Raw genomic sequence first — 19,139 nt, 5'->3', positions numbered from 1 at the left:
TTCCTTTAAAAATTATTCCATGTTTCTAATGCTTCCTAATTGCTATCATCTCTAGGAGCCCAGCGGTCTGAGTCATGCACCAGATTTCATTTAGGAGTTATTCTGCCAAAAGAAATCCCTTTCCCATAATATTTTTTGAGGGAAATACTGTTCTTTAAGACTCTAACACTGAACAGTAGAACAAAGCGTGGAATACTTCTTGTAATTAACACATCCTCGCAAATAGATACTTTCTATTAGCATTAAAGAATGCTGATTCTATTAACTTTTACTAATATGAATATTATTATTCGTAATGTAAATCACCAAATGTAAACCATGGGCTATTTCTTATTTCTTAAGCTTCAAAGCTATTTAAGTGGTATCTTATTTAGAAGTGAATTTATTAGAAGGCTGAAGAATATTCCTAGAAGTTGGAAAAATATCCATGACCATACCATCATTTTTAGCAACTGGATGTCAAGAACTATGAAGAGTCTAAGATTGTACCCCTCCTGCAAGCTACTGAGGTAGCCTGGCCTGGTGTTGTGGATGCTGGCAAAAGACACGAGATTCCTGGCTCAGAGACAAAGAACTTCACAGCAGCACAGCAGGCTGCACGGGCTTCGTGTTCATGTCGGTCCCTGAATTTATTTCCTATTGCTATTATAGCTAAGTACCACAAACTTAGTGGCTTAAAGCAACCCTAGCTTATTCGCTTACAGTTCTAGAACACGTAAGTCTAAAATCAGTGCCAGTGGGCTAAAACCAGGGTATCATCACGCCGTGTTCCACCTGAAGGCTTTAGGGAAACATCCACTTCCTAGCTTTTTCCAGCTTTCAGAGGCTGCTGACGCTTTGGCTTATGGCCTTGTATCACTGCATCCTCTGCTTCTACTTTATACCCCTGTCTCGGACCATCCTGCCTCTCTCCTATAAGGACCCTTATGATTGCATTAGATTACCCATGATACTCTCCCATCCTGAGATTCTTAATCATGTCTGCAAAATCCCTTTTGTCACATAAGGTAGTATATTCACACGTTCAAGGATTAGGACATGGACGTATTTGGGGGACCATTAGCCCACCACAGTCTTCCATTTGGCCCCAAAGATTCACGTGCATCTCACAAAATCCATTCACTTCATCCCAAAGCCTCCCAAGTTTCAATTATTACAGCATCAACTCAAAGTCCAATATATAGTCTAAGTCTTATTAGCTCAAAAGTCCCAATCTTGTCCTCTTTTTTAAAAAGATACATTTTTATTTATTTAAGAGAGAGCATGAAAGGGAGGGGGAGGAAGGAAGAATCTCAAGCAGATTCTGTGCAGAGTGTGCACAGGGCCCAGTGCAGGGTTCAGTCTCACGACCCTGAGATCATGACCCGAGCTGAAACCAAGAGGCGGACGCTTAATCAACTGTACCACCCAGGTGCCCCCCAATCTCGTCATCTTAATTATCTAAATCAGGTAGGGGTGAGACCCTGTGGACGATCCATCATGGGGAAAAACTCTGTATCTGTGAACCTGTAAAATTACAGAATAAGTAATTTGCTCCCAAAATGCAGTGGTGAGACAAGCACAGCATACCAGTTATAAACACTACCGCTCAAAAAGGGAGAAACTGGAAGGAAAAAGAGGAGTCACTAGTCCTAAGCAATTTTGAAATTCACTTGGGCTCATTCCATTCGGTTGCGAGTCCTGGAAATAATCCTCTGTGGCTCACGGCTTTGCCCTCTGGCCTGCAGCTCTGCCTTGGCAATTAGCCTTCCTTTTAATGAATGTATTCATAACTGAGTAGTTGATTCACCTATTTCCTGCATGTAGAATTTTGGGGGTCTGACAGCCTTCTTTCATCTTCTCTCTGTGCCTTAAAGCCCAAGCTGGCAGTGTTCCAGCAGGTGTAATATTCTCAAGAACACTGTGAGCTTCCTCAACATGTCACAGGTATTCATTCCATCGGACTGGAGGCACAGACTGCGCCACAGAATCATTCCCTCTTGGGGCAGGGACGTGACCTTTCGTAACTCCAAGCTGGTCAGGGGCAGTTGGCTTTTGCTTTGACCAAGGGCAATTCTCTAGAGAAGGGAGCACGAGTGGGCCAACACCCCCAGCGGCTGGGAATGACACGCGGGCTAGTAAAGGAATCTGGCTGGGACCCTACCAGCACCCCTATAAAAACTAACGGGTGGGTGACATCTGTTGGGCTCTAAGCAGCCCCTGTGCTAACTTAATTTTTGTAACCCTCCTATGAGAACTCCCAACACAGAGGCTTCAATGATCCTTTTAAGTGTAACTTAACTCAGGTTACTTGCCTGCTCAAAGCCCTGCAATGGCTTCCAGTTTCATTCAGCAGAGAAGCTAGAGTCCTTACAGTGACCTCAAAGCTTTCCTCCCCCGTCCCTCAGCTGATGTCATCTCATCCACGGTTCTTCCCCTGGCCCACTCTGCTCCTGCCACACTAGCCTCCCTGCTGTCCCTTGAAAATGTCAGACATTCATCTGTAACTAGGCGGGCTGGTGCCCTGGCCAGTGTCTCTGTCTGGAAGCTTTTCTCCCTAGATACCCACTTGGTCCACTCACTCATCTCTTGGAAGTTTTTCCTCCAATGCCCGCCGTTATGGGTCACATTGTGCCCCCTCCCAACCCGGCACAGTCACGTGTTGAAGTCCTACCCCCCCAAACCGGAGACTGTGACCGTACTTGGAGACAGGGCTGTTGCGGACGTCACTCGTTAAGAGGAGGTCATGAGGGTGGGCCCCCAGCCAACATGACTTGTGTCCTTACAAGAAGAGAACATTCAGACACAGGGACATGCGGAGGAGGAAGACCGCGTGGAGAGCAATCAAGAGAGTATCAGCCAAGGCAGAGGCCGGAGCAGACCCCCCGTCCCAGCCTTCGGAGGACGCAAGCCCGCTGCCGCCCGACCTCCGACTTCCAGCCCAGCACCAGAGACCACAGACGTGCGGTGGTGCAGGCCCGGCTGCAGTGCTCTGTCGGATCCTAGCAAAGCAACGGCCCCGCCTCAACACTCGGAGCGAGTCCTTTCCGACCGGGCCCTGCGTTCCGCCCAGCCCTGCGCAGCTCCCGCATCGCCGCGATCACACTGTTTCTCTGTCTACACTGCTTACCACCCACATACTACCACGTGATTGTCGCGTCCGTGGTCTCCTCTCCGCTCCTGCTACAGCGGAAGCTCCGCCGGCTACACCGCCCGAAGCACCGTGGGCAGCCCCTACACGCCGGCGGGCAGGAGGGAGGGACTTGCCGAGTCCGCTGCGGGAACCAGGCGCGGGGAGAGCCGCAGAGCTGCGCAGCCGAGGCCGGGCTGGGCTCCCAGCAGAGTCCAGAACCCGAGCAGGGCCTCGACGGTCCCCTGGCTGTTGCTTAGTAGTTGTCTGATTTCTGTCTCCAACTGCTGACTGCTTTACGCATTCTTTTTAACTTTCCATCTGTTTTAAATTTTAATTTTGCTTCTTTGCAGGCAAGCGAATGAAATCTGTAAATCTTGTAACTTGCACGTTTATTCCAGCTAAACGTATTGCGATTACTGATGTCTTATTGCCAGCGTCTCATTTTCTGATTTCTGTCTGCGTTGCTCTGCTTTCCCCCTTTCTTGCTTTATCTCACGCAGCTGCGGTCAAGAGCACGGGTCTAGAAACAGTCCGCTTGGGCTTGGTTCCATCCTTGCTAACCGTGCCGTCCTAACCAGGGTACCTAACCCCTTGACGCTGTGTGCTCCTGTGCGAAAAGGGATGACATCCACCTGAAACCTTGCGAGCATTAGCGATAAAACATGGAAAGAACTCAAAATAGTGACGGCCTTTTCTGCAGGCGCCATTGTGGCTCATCTGCTTTTAGTCTCTTTAAAAATTTTAATTCCTGTGTACTTGTTCTTACTTTTTCGAAACACGTATCTTATGTTTATTCATTCATTTGTATATTTAAAGTATTTCAGAGATCACTCTTGAATTTTAATGAATGTACTTGATACTGAAAGTTCAAGTCTGTTGTTTAAACACGCACTGAATTGAATTTATGTATCAATTGTTATATTTATTTTGCTTCCATAAATTCTGTTTGGCTCCTCTTCTTCTTTTTTTTAAAGATTTTATTTATTTGTCAGAGAGGGAGGGAGCACAAGCAGGGGGAGAGGCAGCCAGAGGAAGAGGGAGAAGCAGGATCTTCTGGCGCCAGCTCAATCCCAGGGTCTTGAGATCATGACCTGAGCCAAAGGCAGATGACTAACCCACTGAGCCACCCAGCTGCCCGTTTGGCTCTTACAGAAAAACTGATCTTTTCTCATGAGGTCCTGATTTTTTCATTACATTTGCTGTCATTGAAAAAAAATATATAATTTTTTTATATTTAAAAAAAAATGATTTAGCCATACTCATTTTATGCCTCTTTTAGATCATTTCATAATTTTAGGCTCTGGAATACTAATCATCCTGGGGGTTTTTGGAGTTTGCTACTTCTTACAGCCAATTGTTTCCAGCTGTTCTTACGTGTGTGTGTGTGTGTGTGTGTGTGTGTGTGTGTGTGTGTGTGTGGCTGCACGAGCTTCCTTTCAGTATTATTTTTTTCCTATGTCCCACACACCCTGGTTTTATAGAAATTTCCCCTAGAGAACGTTTGTGTTTGTGTTGCTTATCCTTAAGCCCCAAGTGATTTGATCAGTCTAGAATTATGATATTTTTGAATTTTTGCTTGGGGATTTTTGCCTCTTAAATGGATCCTGAATTTGGATCCCGCCTCCACATGAAGCACGAGCTTGGAGTTTAGATGTTTTCAGGGAGCCTTTGTTTTTCTTAGACTGTGGTAGAACCAGGTTCCTCATCCCTCTCCCCTGTCAGTATATGGAGTTCCTTGTCTCCCTTTCACTAAGGGTCTCAGTAAAGTGGGAGGGTCTCCACATCTGGTATGAACCCCTTTTCCCGAATGGATATTTTAACCCACTTCATGATGCAGATTAAAACCCTGTCTCCCCGGGTGCTGTGGCATTAGCTCACAAGCTTACCATTCTGGCTTTAAGTTTCTTGTTTCTTTGTATCATTTGAAAACTTAAAGTGTGTTTTCACGTCTTTGGCTCATCGTCTTATTGGGGGTGTTTCATTATTGACTTTTGAGAGTTTTTTATTACGAATATAAATCCTTTATCAGATATATCATCTGCAAATAGTTTTCTCAGCCTATAGTTTGTCTTTTTCATTTGCTTAATAGTGTCTTAGAAGAGCAGAAGTTCCTTATTATGATACAGTCCAATTTATGAGTTCTTTTTAATATAGGTCATTGTTTTTGTGTTGTATCAAAGAAATCTTCACTAAACTTAAGGTCATAAATATTTAATCTTATTTCCTACAAGTTTTATAGTTTTAGGTTTTATATTAAGGTCTATGATCCATTCTGAGTTCATTCTTGTGTATGTTGTGAGGTATGGATCAAAGTTTACTTTTATTTTTTTTTTTGTATTAAGAAATCTAATTGTTTCGGCACTATTTGTTGAAAAAGAACCTTTGTGCCTTTATTGAAAATCACTTGTCCATGTACATGTGTTGGCTTATTTCTGGGTATTCTATTCTCTTGCGTTGTTCTATTTGCCTATTTTATGCCAAATCATACTTCTTGATTCCTGTAGCTTTATAATTAGTGTTGAAATTGGATAGTGTAAGTCCTCCAACTTTGTTCTTCTTGCTTGAAATTGTAGCTATTTGGGGTCCTTTGCACTTCTGTATGAATTTTGGAATCGGTTTTTGGAATTTCCTTTCTTATATCCTGTTCTGCCAAAATTCCACCCAATCCTTAAGATCCATCCCAAAAACCACATTTTCCAAAAAAGGTTTCCAGATCCCAGGTGAAAGGAATTTCTTCCATGCTCCACTCACACTTCTTAACACTCTTATCACATTTATTCATATTTGGCTATGGGTACTTGTCTGATCTTTCCTGCCATACAGCAAGCTTCACCAGATCAGGAATCTTGGTTTGTCCCCTCTCCCTGCTGAAAGAGCTCGCTGTAGACTTTGCAGGCGTGAGCCCTGCATGAAGAGAGATCTGCAGAAGACATCTAGTTCATCTCCTGCATGTTGTTAGGAGTCCAACAGACTTAGAATGGCTTATTTTATTGTATCTCTAAGTTCTCTGAGGCTTCGTTATGCCTATTGCTAGTACTGCACGTTCAAAGAACAGTGGGCTATTGTCCAGATATTGAAACATATTCTAGTTGACTTGGGGTGATAATTATGCAGCTGTGTCTTAAGCTATTGTTCACATGCTCCCTCATCATTGAACTTTTGGGAGAATGTTGTATCTTTAAGGGTACCACTGATATCTTTGGCTCCTAGGGCAGCAGTGCCTCGACTCAGACCTATCATTTCCACTGGTCCCCTCCGGCTCTACTCTAGCCCTCCACTGTGGGGAACTTACCCTCTAAAAGCCTATTATTCTCAGGAAGAATTTTTCTAGGAGTGTAATCATGTCCTTCTTATGGGGGGAAATTTAGCCCAGTGATCTGCCAGTATGGGGATATATTTAGTCTGATTTTGTAGAGTCTGAACTGTTCCGTACTTATTAGGAACAAATAAAAGGAGGAAACTGTTTTAGCACCTCAGAAATTAGCAGCATAATTATGTGAGTAGGGAATCAGCTTTCTCATCACACTCAGGCATTATGTCGATGCACTACTCACCTTGGATAATGGTTTTTCCTGTGAGCAATCTGAGGTTCAAATTCACACTTATGAATAGCCTTTTTGTTTTCTCCCTTCATCTTTCCATATTCATTACACCTGGTGAGATTATATAAATCCTGTTTATTTGTGGCACCCTATGTTGCTTAAAGCATCATGTGTATAAAAGGCTAGTAGACAATTTGTTAGAAGATAGAAATCCCATTTGTTTTTTTTTCCTAAAGTAGAATCTTTGTTCATGGTTGAAGAAAATTCACATTAAAATCTGAAATACAGTGATATAAAATTAAAAAAAAACAATTAACTATTAGATTCCATAAACACTAGAGCGGTTATTTACTTCTAAGCCTATTTCTGTGGCAGCTGCACACATTTGCAGATAAAAAAAGACACAAAAGTACACTCAATTAATAACCAAAATAGTTTATAACTTAAAATTCTTTCACATAAAAAAATAGCTACCTTTAATTAATGCTTTTTCTACCCTCTTAAAGAAAAGAACATGAAAAATGTTGAACATTAAGACATTAATTGAATTCCTTGTAGTTAATTTCCACATTTCACATGTGCTACCCATAATTTCACCAAGATCTGTTTCACCTGTCTTTTACAAAGTATTTCACTCTTCATTATTTCAGAATTGCACTTATTGGCATATGGTCATTGAGCACTTGGAATGTGGCTAGTCCAAACTCAGTTGTGCTGTAAATGTAAAACACACCACAGATTTTGGAGACTAAGTATGGAAAAAAATGTAAAACTCAAGTTTTATACTGCTACTTTAGAAATATTAGATAATATAAATTAACCAAATTAATTTCATTTACTTATCTTTTTAAATGTAGCTGTAAGAAAACTGACAATTTCACGTGCCTCCTATTATATTCCTCTAGGGCAGCACAGGGCCAGAACACTTGAAAACAAGGTGGCTACAGCTTGAACTTACCAGTAATTTATATATGATCTGCTTTTGGAAATAGGCATTGTAAAAAATAACAACCCGGCTACTTTTATGCATGCTTTTAATTTTTTCTAATGAACATATATTACTTTTTAAATAAAGATGTTATATTCTGTTTATAATCTTAGAAAAAAGGACTAGTATTTAAGACATGGAGCATAAAAGATTAAGACAACGAAGAAATCAAAGTCCCCTATTACACGTGAGCCATATTTTGCACCTTACATCAGGTGCAACCATGAGGCACTCAGAGGTAGAAGTGGAAATCTGGGAGAACACGGAACGTTCACTGTCTGCTGTACAAGTTGTAGTTCTTGCTAATTGTGGGAGCTCTGCTACTCAGGCGACTGTCGATGTGACTGTCCAAGCCACCGTGCTCACATTCTTCTCCCAGTTTCTGTGAGAAAGAGGGAGAATCCCTGTCACCAAGGATTCAGAATACACTTAGTCAAAAATGGCAGAGTAGGAGCAATTTTTTTCTTTCCATATCTAGAAGTTAAGACCTTTTACAACTAATCTCACTCATTCTAATCATCTGACACAAAGGGACTTGTCCATAAATTACTTAACATGTGACTGGTTAATGATTTTCAGTAAAATACAGCATAATGTTTTTTTCTTACTGGTTTAGGGCAATTTATTTTGAAATGTTGCTTTTCTATTGTTTGCTTTCTGGCCACATACTGGAATAGTTGTTTTTAAAAGCCACCTTCTGACAGTGGCACAGTCCCATTCACCCTCCATCCTCAGGCCTTTCCGGGAGGTCCCGGTTTCTAGTAATGCTCTGGTGCATTCACTTCATCTGCAAAGGCAACTGGCACAACCACCCCCTGCCGGTGCAGCTCTCGAAGAACATCCAGTATGGAGTCTAATTCCGTGCGGAACTTGTCCAACTCCCGATTCTTCAACTGCGCAAGTCTTTTCCATTTCTCAATTTCTCTGTTTTGCTCAGTTTCTACTACTTGGTGTGTCTGCTGTATTATCTGAGGGAAAAAAAATTCACATTACCGTTACAGTTCACAGTGGGGGTGAAGATTTAACCATCCAATCGCAAAGAGCTCAAGTGGGACAATGCTGACTGCAGAGGGGAGGGAGCAGGAGGGGGAGCCTTACCTAACAGGCTCCACTGTGTCGATCAACAGGCTTATGGGTGAAGAGGGTAATTCTGAATCTGATAGGGGGTTAGGAAGCTTGAGTCTTTTTTTTTTCCATCCTCTTACTCAAGTTTAAAGAAAGTATCAGAAATTTCTAATACCTTGGTATGAATCCAACAGCCCCCCCCAATGTTGTTCCTCTTAAGAATAGCCCTTGAGGCGCAATCAAAACAGTTGTAATATACAACACACGTCATTAACACACAGTATAGCGGTAGAAATGATGACAATCGTACACGCATTTTACATGTTAACCCATTTAATCCTGCCAATACACTAGGGGGTGAATTCTCTATACTTACCCCATTTACCAGGTAGGGAAATGGGGGCACAGATAAGAAAAAATAATTTGCCCAAGATTCACACACAACTGGTTAGAGGCAGAGTCAGGGTTTATACCCCCACAGCCTGGCCCCAGAGTCCCTGCTCTTAACTACCACCCTAGACCGTCTTGCTCGTGTGGATGCATTTTTTCAGCTGTGAAATGAGGGTACCCTGTCCAGTAACGTATAATACAGTTCTTATTTCAAAATATCATAAGGGAATCGTCAGTCACAAGTATTACAAACCACCAAAAGCTGGTCCTATAAAAACAACTAGCTAGGGCAACAAAAGCAATGTTTCTGAATACTAATTATGTTGGACCTCTGCAATATAATTTTTATCTAGAATTCTGTCTGGCTATAGAATAACTTCATAATTCTCAAATAAAAGCACTGGAGAAATACTGTGTAAATATGTGAGTTAAGGGAAACACAAAATGCTACATGAACTTTAAATTCCAAGCTTTAAACATACTATGAAAATTTTGGATGTCTATTAAAATTTGGCATTTAACCAACTTCTTCCAGTTATATCGATATAACTGACATATAACACTGTGTAAGTTTAAGGGATACAATGCATACACTGTGAAATGATTACCACAATAAAGTTAATTAACATCCATCACTTTTTTCCTCGTGATGAAAACTTAAGATTTACTTTCTTAGTAACTTTCAAATATACAACAGACATATAGACCAATGGAACAATTCAGAGCCCAGAAATAAACACATGCTTTTATTATGTTAAGGTATTCCTTCTTTACCTAATTTGTTGATTTATTTATTTTTATCATGGATACTGAAATTTTGTCAAATGCTCTTTCTGCATATCTATTTAGATGATCACAGGATTTGTATTTTTCATTTGGTTAATGTGATGCATCACATTTATTGACTTGCATATGTTGAACCATCCTTACATTCCAGGGATGACTCCCACTAGATCATAGTGTGTGGTTCTTTTAATGTGCTGTGGAATTTGGTTTGTTAACATTTTTTTGAAAATTTTTGCATTTTTATCAGGGATGCTGGCCTATAGTTTTTCTTTTCTTGTAGCATCTTTATCTGGCTTTCTTATCAGGGCAATGCTGGCTTTGTGAAAGTGAGCTTGGGACTGTTCCCTCTTTCTACTTTTTGGAAGAATTTTTTTTTTTAAGATTTTATTTATTTGAGAGGTAGAGAGCGAGCGAGCAACACACGCGCACAAGCAGTGGGGAGAGGGAGAAACAGGCTCCCTGCTGAGCTGGGAGACTGACATGGGGCTTGATCCCAGGACCCTGGGACCATGACCTGAGCTAGAGGCAGATGCTTAACCAACTGAGCCACCCAGGTGCCCCACTACTTTTTGGAAGAGTTTGAGAAGGATTGGCATTAATTCTTTAAAAGTGTGGTAGAGGGATGCCTGGGTGGCTCAGTTGAACATCTGCCTTCAGCTCAGGTCATGATCTCAGGGTCCTGGGATTGAGTTCTACACTGGGCTCCTTGCTCAGTGGGGAGCCCGATTCTCTCTCTGCCCCTCCCCCTGCGTGTGCCCTCTCTGACAAATAAATAAAATCTTAAAAAAAAAAAAAGTGGTAGAATTCACCAGTAAAGTCACTTGGTCTTGGGCTTCTCTTTGTTGGGAGATTTTTGATTATGGATTCTGTCTTCTTATTAGTAATTGGTCTATTCCTGTTTTCTATTTCTTAATGATTCAGTCTTGCTAGGCTGTATGTTTCTAGCAATTTACTGATGTCTTCTAGGTTGTCCAGTTTGTTGGCATATAGTTGTACATAGTAGTCTCCTATGATCCTTTGCATTTCTCTGGTATCAGCTGTAATGTCTCCTCTTCCATTTATAATTTTAAATCCTTTCTTATTTCTTGGTTAGTTTAGGTTGAACGTTTGTCAGTTTTATCTTTTCAAAGAATCAACTCCTAGAGTTTTGTTAATCTTTTCTCCTATCTTTCTGTATTCCATTTCGTTTATTTTTGTTCTAATTTTTCTTTCCTTCTTCTAACTTTGGGCTTATTTTGTTTTTTCTAGTTCCTTGTGCTGGTAAGTTAGGTTGTTTGAGATCTTTTTCTTGATGTAGGCATTTATCACTATAATATTCCTTCTTAGAACTGCTTTTGCTACTACCCATAAGTCTTGGTATGTGGTGTTTCCAATTGTCTCAAGATACTTTTAAATTTCATTTTAATTTTTTATTTGAACCATTTGTTATTTAAGGGTATATTGTTGAATTTCTATGTATTTTCCAGGTTTTTTCCTAGTGATTTCTAGTTTCCTATCATTATGGTCAGAAAACATACTTGCTACGATTTCAATCTGAAATTTGCTAAGACTTATTTTGTGACCTACTATATTATGTATCCTAGTAAATTTTCTTTGTGTGCTTGAGAAGAATGTGTATTTTGCTGCTGTTGGGGGGACTGTACTGTGTATGTCCATTAGGTCCATTTTGTCTATAGCATTATTTAAATCCCACGGTTTCCTTATTGATTGGATGATCTATCCATTGATAAAAGTGATGTATTAAAGTCCCCTACTTTCATTGTATTGCTGTTTGTTTCCCCTTTTAGTTATTGTTAGTGTTTGCCTTACATATTTAGGTGCTCTGATGTTGGATTCTAAATATTTACAACTAATATATCTTGATGGACTGACCCTTTTATCATTATATCATTATATAACTACCTCTGTCTCTTCTGGAGATTTTTAGTTTATAATCTATTTTGTCTGATATAACTATAGCTACTCCTGACTTCTACTGGTTACCATTTGATTGGAATACCTTTATCTATCCTTTCACTCAGTCTACGCTATTTTTAAAGCTAAAGTCTTCTTTCAAGTGGCATCTTATTTGGACTATATTTCATCCATTTGGCAATTCTGTGGTTTGAATGGAGAATTTACTCCATTCACATTTAAAGGAACTACTGGTAGATAATGAATTACTATTGCCATTTTGTTCCCTTCTGACTGTTTTGTAGATCCTATGTTCCTTGCTTCTTATAGCTTGCAGTGATCTTTTGTGATGTGATGACTTTTTGTAGTGGTATGCTTTGACTCTTTTATCATCTTTTCTGTAATTAGTACAGGTTTTTCCTTTGTGGTTACCATGAAGCTTACATAAAATGTGATATATTTGTAACAACCTAATTTAAGTTAACTTTGATAGCATACCTAAACTTTACATTTTCATTCTACCCCTCCCCCCAACTTTAGGTTACTGATGTTTAACATTTTTAATATTTTGTATCCAATAACAAATTAGTGTAGTTGCAGTTATTTTTAATGTTTTTTTTTTACCTAGAGTAAAAACTGTTTTAAACTAGAGATGTAAATGAATTAGGAATCACCATTACATTAGTGAATCTGACTTTGATGATTTATTTACCATAGAGTTTTTATATCTAACATTCATATGTTTTTATGACGTTAATTGGTTTCATTTTATTTCTACCTGACAAATTCCATGTAGCATTATTTTAAGGCAGGTCTGGTGGTAATGAACTTAATTAAATTAGCTTGTTTATGTTTATTATGTTGTGTATGACATAATATTTACATATGCTGTAAAAAGATCACATAATACTAGTTAATATCCATTGTCATACATAGTTACAAAATGTGTTTTTCTAGTAAGGAGAACTTTTGAGATCTACTCTTTTAACAGTTTTCAGATATACAATTTATTGTATTAACTATAGTCACCACACTGTACATTCCTATAACTTATTTTACAACTGGAAGTTTCCACCTTTGTCTCCCTACACCTATTTTGCCTACCTCCCATGCCTTGCCTCTGAAAACGACCTATTCTCTATGGGTATAGCATTTAAGAATTTTTAAAATTAACTTTTAAAAATTTCTGATAGTTTTTTTTTAGTGTATAAGAGTGTGACAGATTTCTGTATATTTGTTTTACATTCTGCAACTTTACTGAATTTGTTTTAGTTCTAACAGTTTTTTGGTAAAGTCTTTAGGGTTTCTTATATATTATATCATGTCATTTGCAAAGAGTGATGGTTTTACTTCTTTTCCAATTTGGGGACATTTTATTTCCTGACTAATTGCTCTGGTTAAGATTTCCAAAACTATTTTTTTTAAAGCAGTATTAAAAAAAATTATTTATTTGACAGAGAGAGAGATTAAGAGAGAGAACACAAGCACAAGCAGGGGGAGTGGGAGAGGGAAAAGCAGGCTCCCCGCCAAGCAGGGAGGCCGATGCGGGGTTCGATCCCAGGACCCCAGGATCATGACCTGAGCCAAAGGCAGGGGCTTAACCAACTGAGCCACCCAGGCGCCTCTTCCAATACTATTTTGAGTAAAAGTGGTGAGAGTGAGCATCCTTGTCTTGTTTGTGACCTTAAGGGAAGAGCTTTCAGCTTTCCACCATTGAGTATGATTATAGCTGTGGGCTCCTAAAATGTGGATTTTATTATGTCAAGGTACATTCCCTCTATACCCCATTTATTGAGTTTCTATCAGGAAAAGATGTTGAATTTTGTCAAATGCTTTTTCTGCATCTATTGAGATCTTATGATTTTTACTCTTAATTTTGTTAATGAGGTGTATCACACTGATTTGTGGATGGGGAACCATCTTTGTATCTCTGGAATAAATACAACTTGATGGTGTATGATCCTCTTACAACATATTGCTGACTTTGACTTGATAATATTTTGTTCATGATTTTTGCATCTATGTTCGTGAGGGACACTGACCAGTGTTTTCTTGCATGGTTTTGGTACCAGGGTAATGCTGGCCCTACAAAATAAGTTTGAAAATTTCCCTCCTCTTTTATTGTTTGCAAATGTTCAAAAAGGATTGATAGGGATTCTTCTTTACATGTTTTTAGAATTCACCAGGAGAGCCCTCTGGTCCTGGACTTTGTTGGGATGTTTTTGATTACTAATTCTATCTCCTTACTAGTAATCAGTCTTTTTAGATTTTCTATTTCTTCATGATACCTTTTTGGTAAGTTTTATGTTCCTAGGAATTTATCCATTTCTTCTAGGTTGTCCAATTTGTTGGTGTACAGTTATTCATACCAGTCTCTTATGATCCTTTGTATTTCTGTGGTATCAGTTGTAATGTCTCCTCTTTCATTTTGATTTCATTTATTTTAGTTTTCCTCTTTTCTTGGTTTTAGTCTAGCTAAAGGATTGTTAATTTTATCTTTAGATAAAGATAATAGAACCAACTCTTAGTCTCTTTGATCTTTTTAGTCTTCATTTCATTTATTTCTGCTCTGATCTTTGTTATTTCCTTCCTTTTGCCAACTTTGGGCTTCATTTATTCTTTCTAGTTCCTTGAGCTGTAAAGTCCATTTGAAATATCTTGTTTCTTGACATAGGCACTTAATGCTATGAACTTCTCTCTTGGAACTATTTTTGCTGCATCCCCTAAGTTTTGGTATATTGTGTTTCCATCTTCAATGGTCTCAAAATATTTTTAAATTTCTCTATTGATTTTTTTCTATGGCCTATTGGTTGCTTCAGAGCATGTGGTTTCATTACACACATTTGTGAATTTTCCATTTTTTTCTTGTAATTGATTTCTAGTTTCATATCATCGTGTTTGGGGGAAATTGGCCTGATATTTCAATCTTCAATTTATTAAGATTTGTTTCAAGGCCAGTATGTGATCTATCCTGGAAAATGTTCCATGTGTGCTTAAAAATGTGTATTGTTACTTTTGGATGGAATGTTCTGTATATGTTAATTCCATCTTACCTAATGTTTCGGCCAATGTTTCCTTAAGGTATTCTGTCTGGATGATCTATTGATGTAAGTGGGGTATTAAACTTCCCTACTTCTCATGAGCACTGGGTGCCGTATGTAAGTGTTGAATCACTAAATTGCATACCTGAAACTAATATTACACTGTATGTTAACTGGAATTTAAATAAAAGCTAAAAAAAAAGTTCCCTATTATTATAGTATTGCTATTTCTTCCTTTAGGTTTGTCAAAATTTGCTCTATGTATTTAAGTATTTTATGTTGCATTCATACATATTTGCTAATGTTATATGTTCTTGTTGGATCATTCCTTTATCTCTATGTAATGACCTTTGTTTCTTATTATTGTTTTATAGTCAGTCTTGTCTGATATAGTTAGCCAAGCTTTCTATTGGTTCCCATTTGTATGAAATACCTTTTACCATTCCTTCACTTTCAATCTGTTTCCTTACATCTGTAGTGAGTCTTCAGTAGGCAGCATGTAGATGGGCCTTTTTTTTTTTTTAAATCTGTTCAGGTACTCTGTCTTTTCATAGGAGAATTTAGTCCATTTACATTTAAAGTAATTATTGATGGGTATGTATGTATTTCCATTCTGTTAATTATTTTCTGGGTGTTTTGTAGTTCTTCTATTCCTTTCTTCTCTTGTGTTTTTCCTTTGTGATGTGATGCTTTCTTAGTGGTATGCTTAGACTGCTTTATTTATTTTTCGTTTTTTTATTTCATAGTTGACATACAATATTAATTTCAGGTATACAACGATTTAATATTTATTTACATTACAAAATGCTTACCACCATGTCACCATACTATTACAGTATTATTGACTATCTTCCCTTTGCTGTACTTTAAAATCTATGACTTAGTTATAACCAGAAATTTGTATCTCTTAATCCCCTTCACCTATTTCACCTGTTACCCCAAACTTCTCCCCTCTGGCAGTCAGCAGTATGCTCTCTATATTTATGAGTCTGTCTCTGTTTTGTTTTTAGATTCCTCATGTAAGTGAAATCATACAGTATTTCTTTCTCTGAATTATTTCACTCAGAATAATACCTACTAGGCCTATCCATGTTGTAGCAAATGGCAAGATTCTATTCTTCATTGCTGAGTAATGTTCCACTGTGTGTATATATGTGTGTGTGTAAACAAAGACACAAATACATGTGCATACATAGCACATCTTTACCGACTCCTATTGATGGACCCCTAGGTTGTTTCCATATTTTGGCTATTGTAAATAATGATGCAAGAAACATAGGGGTGTATATATGTTTTTGAATGTGTTTTCATTTTATTCAGGTAAATACCAGAAGTGACACTGTCTGATCATATGGTATTTCTATTTTTTAAAATTTTATTTATTAGTTTGAAAGAGAGGGACTTAAAAAGACTGAGAGAGTGTGCGAGAGTGCACCAGTGGGGAGGAGGAACAGAGGGAGAGGCAGACTCCCACCGAGCAGGGAGCCCAACTCTGAAGGGTGGCTCTATCCCAGGACCCTGGGGTCACGATCTGAGTCAAAGGCAGACACTTAACTGACTGAGCCACCCAGGTGCCCTGGTATTTCTAAGTTTTTGAGGAACCTCCAAATGGTTTTCCATATGGAAGGAACAACTTACATTCCCACCAACAGCACATGAGGGTTGCCTTTTCTCCACATCTTCAACCCCTGTTATTTCTTGTATTTTTTATACTATCCATTCTAACAGGTATGAGGTGATATCTCATTGAGGTTTTAATTTGCACTTCCCTGATGATTAGTGATGTTGAGTATCTTTTCATATGTCTGTTATCTGTGTGCCTTTGTAAAAATATTCAGGTCCACTGCCCATTTTTAAATTAGATCTTTTTTTGGAATTGAGTTCTTTATATGTTGTAGATATTAACCCTTATTGGATATATCATTTCCAAATACCTTCTCACATTCAGTAGATTTCCTTTGCTGTGCAAAAGCTTTTTAGTTTGATGTAGTCCAATTGTTTATTTTTGCTTTTTTTCTCCTTGTCTGAGGAGACCTCTCCAAAAAAAAAAAAAGAAAAAGAAAGTTGCCAAGACTGATTCCAAGAGTTTACTGTTTTTGTTTTTTTGTAGTTTTATGGTTTCAGGTCTTACATTTAGGTCTTTAATCCATTTTGAGGGTTTTTTTTTCTTTTTTTGGTATATGGTGTAAGATAGTGGTCAACTTTCATTCTTTTGCATGCAGCTGTCCAGTTTTCCCAGCACCATTTATTGAAGAGACAGTCTTATCTTCATTGTATATTCTGACCTCCTTTGTTGTAGATTAATTGACCATTTAAGTGTGGGTTTATTTCTGGGCTTTCTGTTCTATTCTATTGATCTGTGTGTCTATTTTTGTGCCAGTACCATACTGTTTTCATTACTGTAGCTTTGTAGTACAGTTGGAAAACTGGGAGTATGATACCTCCAAGCTTTGTTCCTTCTCAAGACTGCTTTGGCTATTTGGGGACCTTTGTGATTCCATATAAACTTGAGGAATATTTGTTCTAGTTCTGTGAGAAATGCTACTATTGGTATTTTGTTAGAGATTGCATTGAATCTGCACACTGCTTTGGGTACTATGAATTTGAACAATATTCTTCCAATTCATGAGTATAGTATATCTTTCCATTTATTGTGTCATCTTCAATTTCTTTCATCTAGGTCTTAGAATTATCAGAGTACAGGTCTTTTAACTCTTACATTAAATTTACTCCTACATATTTTATTCTTTTTGATGCAGTTATAAAGTGATTGGTGATTGTCTTAATTTCTTTTTGCTAGTTTTTAGTATACAGAAATGCAAGTATATAGATGTCTGTATCTTGCAACTTTACTGAATTCATTTATTCTGATTTTTGGTGGAGTCTTTAGGGTTTTCAATATATAGTATGTTATCTGTAAATAGGGACAGTTGTACTTCATCCTTATCAATTCGCATGCTTTTTATTTCTTGTCTGATTGTTGTGGTTATGAATTCCAGTACTATCTTAAGTAAAAGTGGTGACAATGGACATCCTTGTACCTGATCATGAAAACACTTTTAGTTTCTCACCATGAAGCAGCATCACATTAGCTGTGGGTTTATTGTGATTGGCCTTTATTATGTTATGTTTTTGTAGTATCTTTGTTGTTGGTATCAGGGTAATATTGGCTTTGCAGAATGACTTTGAAAGCATTCCCTCCTCTTCAATTTTTTTTTTTTTTTTTTTTTTGGATAGTTTGAAGAGGATTGGTATTAATTCTTCTTTACAGGTGAATTCTCCCAACATTTAAAGCCATCTGGTCCTAGACTTTTCTTTGCTGGGAGTTTTTTGATCAATTCAATTTTGTTACTAGTAATTAGCAGATCTTCTATTTCTTCCTGATTCAGTCTTGGGAGACTGTATATTTATAGAAATCCATTTCTTCTAGGTTGTTCAATTTGTTGGCATATAACTTTTCACAGTAGTCTTTTATAAACCTTTGTATTTCTGTGGTATTAGTTGTAATTCTCCCTCTTTCATTTTTGATTGTATTTATTGAGGTCATCTCTTACTTTTTTGAAGAATCTGGCTAAAGGCTTATCAATTTTGTTTATCATTCAAAGAACCAGCTCTCAGTTTCATTGATCGTTTCTATTTTTTGGTCTCTATTTCATTTATTTTTGTCTTGATCTTTATTATTTCCTTCCTTCTCCTGTCTTTGAGCTTTGTTCTTCTTTTTAGTTCCTTTAGGTGTGATGTTAGATTGCTTGAGATATTCATTTTTGTTTTTTTTTTTTTTTTTTTTTAAAGATTTTATTTATTTATTTGACAGAGAGAGAGAGAGCCAGCGAGAGAGGGAACACAAGCAGGGGGAGTGGGAGAGGAAGAAGCAGGCTCCTAGCGGAGGAGCCTGATGTGGGGCTCGATCCCAGAACGCCGGGATCACGCCCTGAGCCGAAGGCAGATGCTTAACCGCTGTGCCACCCAGGCGCCCCTGTTTTGTTTTTTTTTAAGATTTTATTTATTTATTTGAGAGAGAGTGAGCACAAGTGGGTGGGAGGAGGGACAGAGGGAGAAGGAAAAGGAGAACCAAACTCCCTCTTGAGCAGGGAGCCCAATGCAGGGCTATTTGTTTCTTGAAGTAGGCCTGTATAACTATAAAAAATTTCCCTCATAGAACTGCTATTGTTGTGTCCAAAAGATTTTGGAATGTGTTATTTGTCTCAAGGCACTTTAAAATTTCCTCTATAATTTCTTTGTTGACCTATTGATTATTTAGTAGCACCCTGGTTAGCCTCCATGTATTTAACTGTGTTCTATTTTTTTTTTTTTTGTAATTG

The 19,139-nt window shown here is 38.2% G+C and overlaps 1 protein-coding gene across 4 annotated transcripts in view; it reads right to left on the bottom strand.

Annotated features, from left to right (window-relative positions):
* Positions 1 to 6,769: 6,769 nt before the first annotated feature.
* The window catches only part of CEP162 (centrosomal protein 162), a 101,239-nt gene continuing 88,869 nt past the window's right edge, over positions 6,770 to 19,139 (bottom strand). For all 4 annotated transcript variants that reach the window (XM_045804506.2, XM_045804516.2, XM_045804511.2 and 1 more), the window contains one exon: positions 6,770 to 8,610. In XM_045804506.2, the coding sequence (XP_045660462.2) occupies positions 8,401 to 8,610 (210 nt within the window). In that variant the 3' untranslated portion in view covers positions 6,770 to 8,400. The remainder of the gene's footprint in view (positions 8,611 to 19,139) is intronic.

This window comes from Ursus americanus, chromosome 29 (genome assembly GCF_024610735.1).
Source record: "Ursus americanus isolate L20-20 chromosome 29, mUrsAme1.1.p, whole genome shotgun sequence".
Classification (NCBI taxonomy): Eukaryota; Metazoa; Chordata; class Mammalia; order Carnivora; family Ursidae; genus Ursus; species Ursus americanus.
Note: the sequence above shows the minus strand (reverse complement) of the source record. Positions and strands in the feature narration are given on the sequence as shown.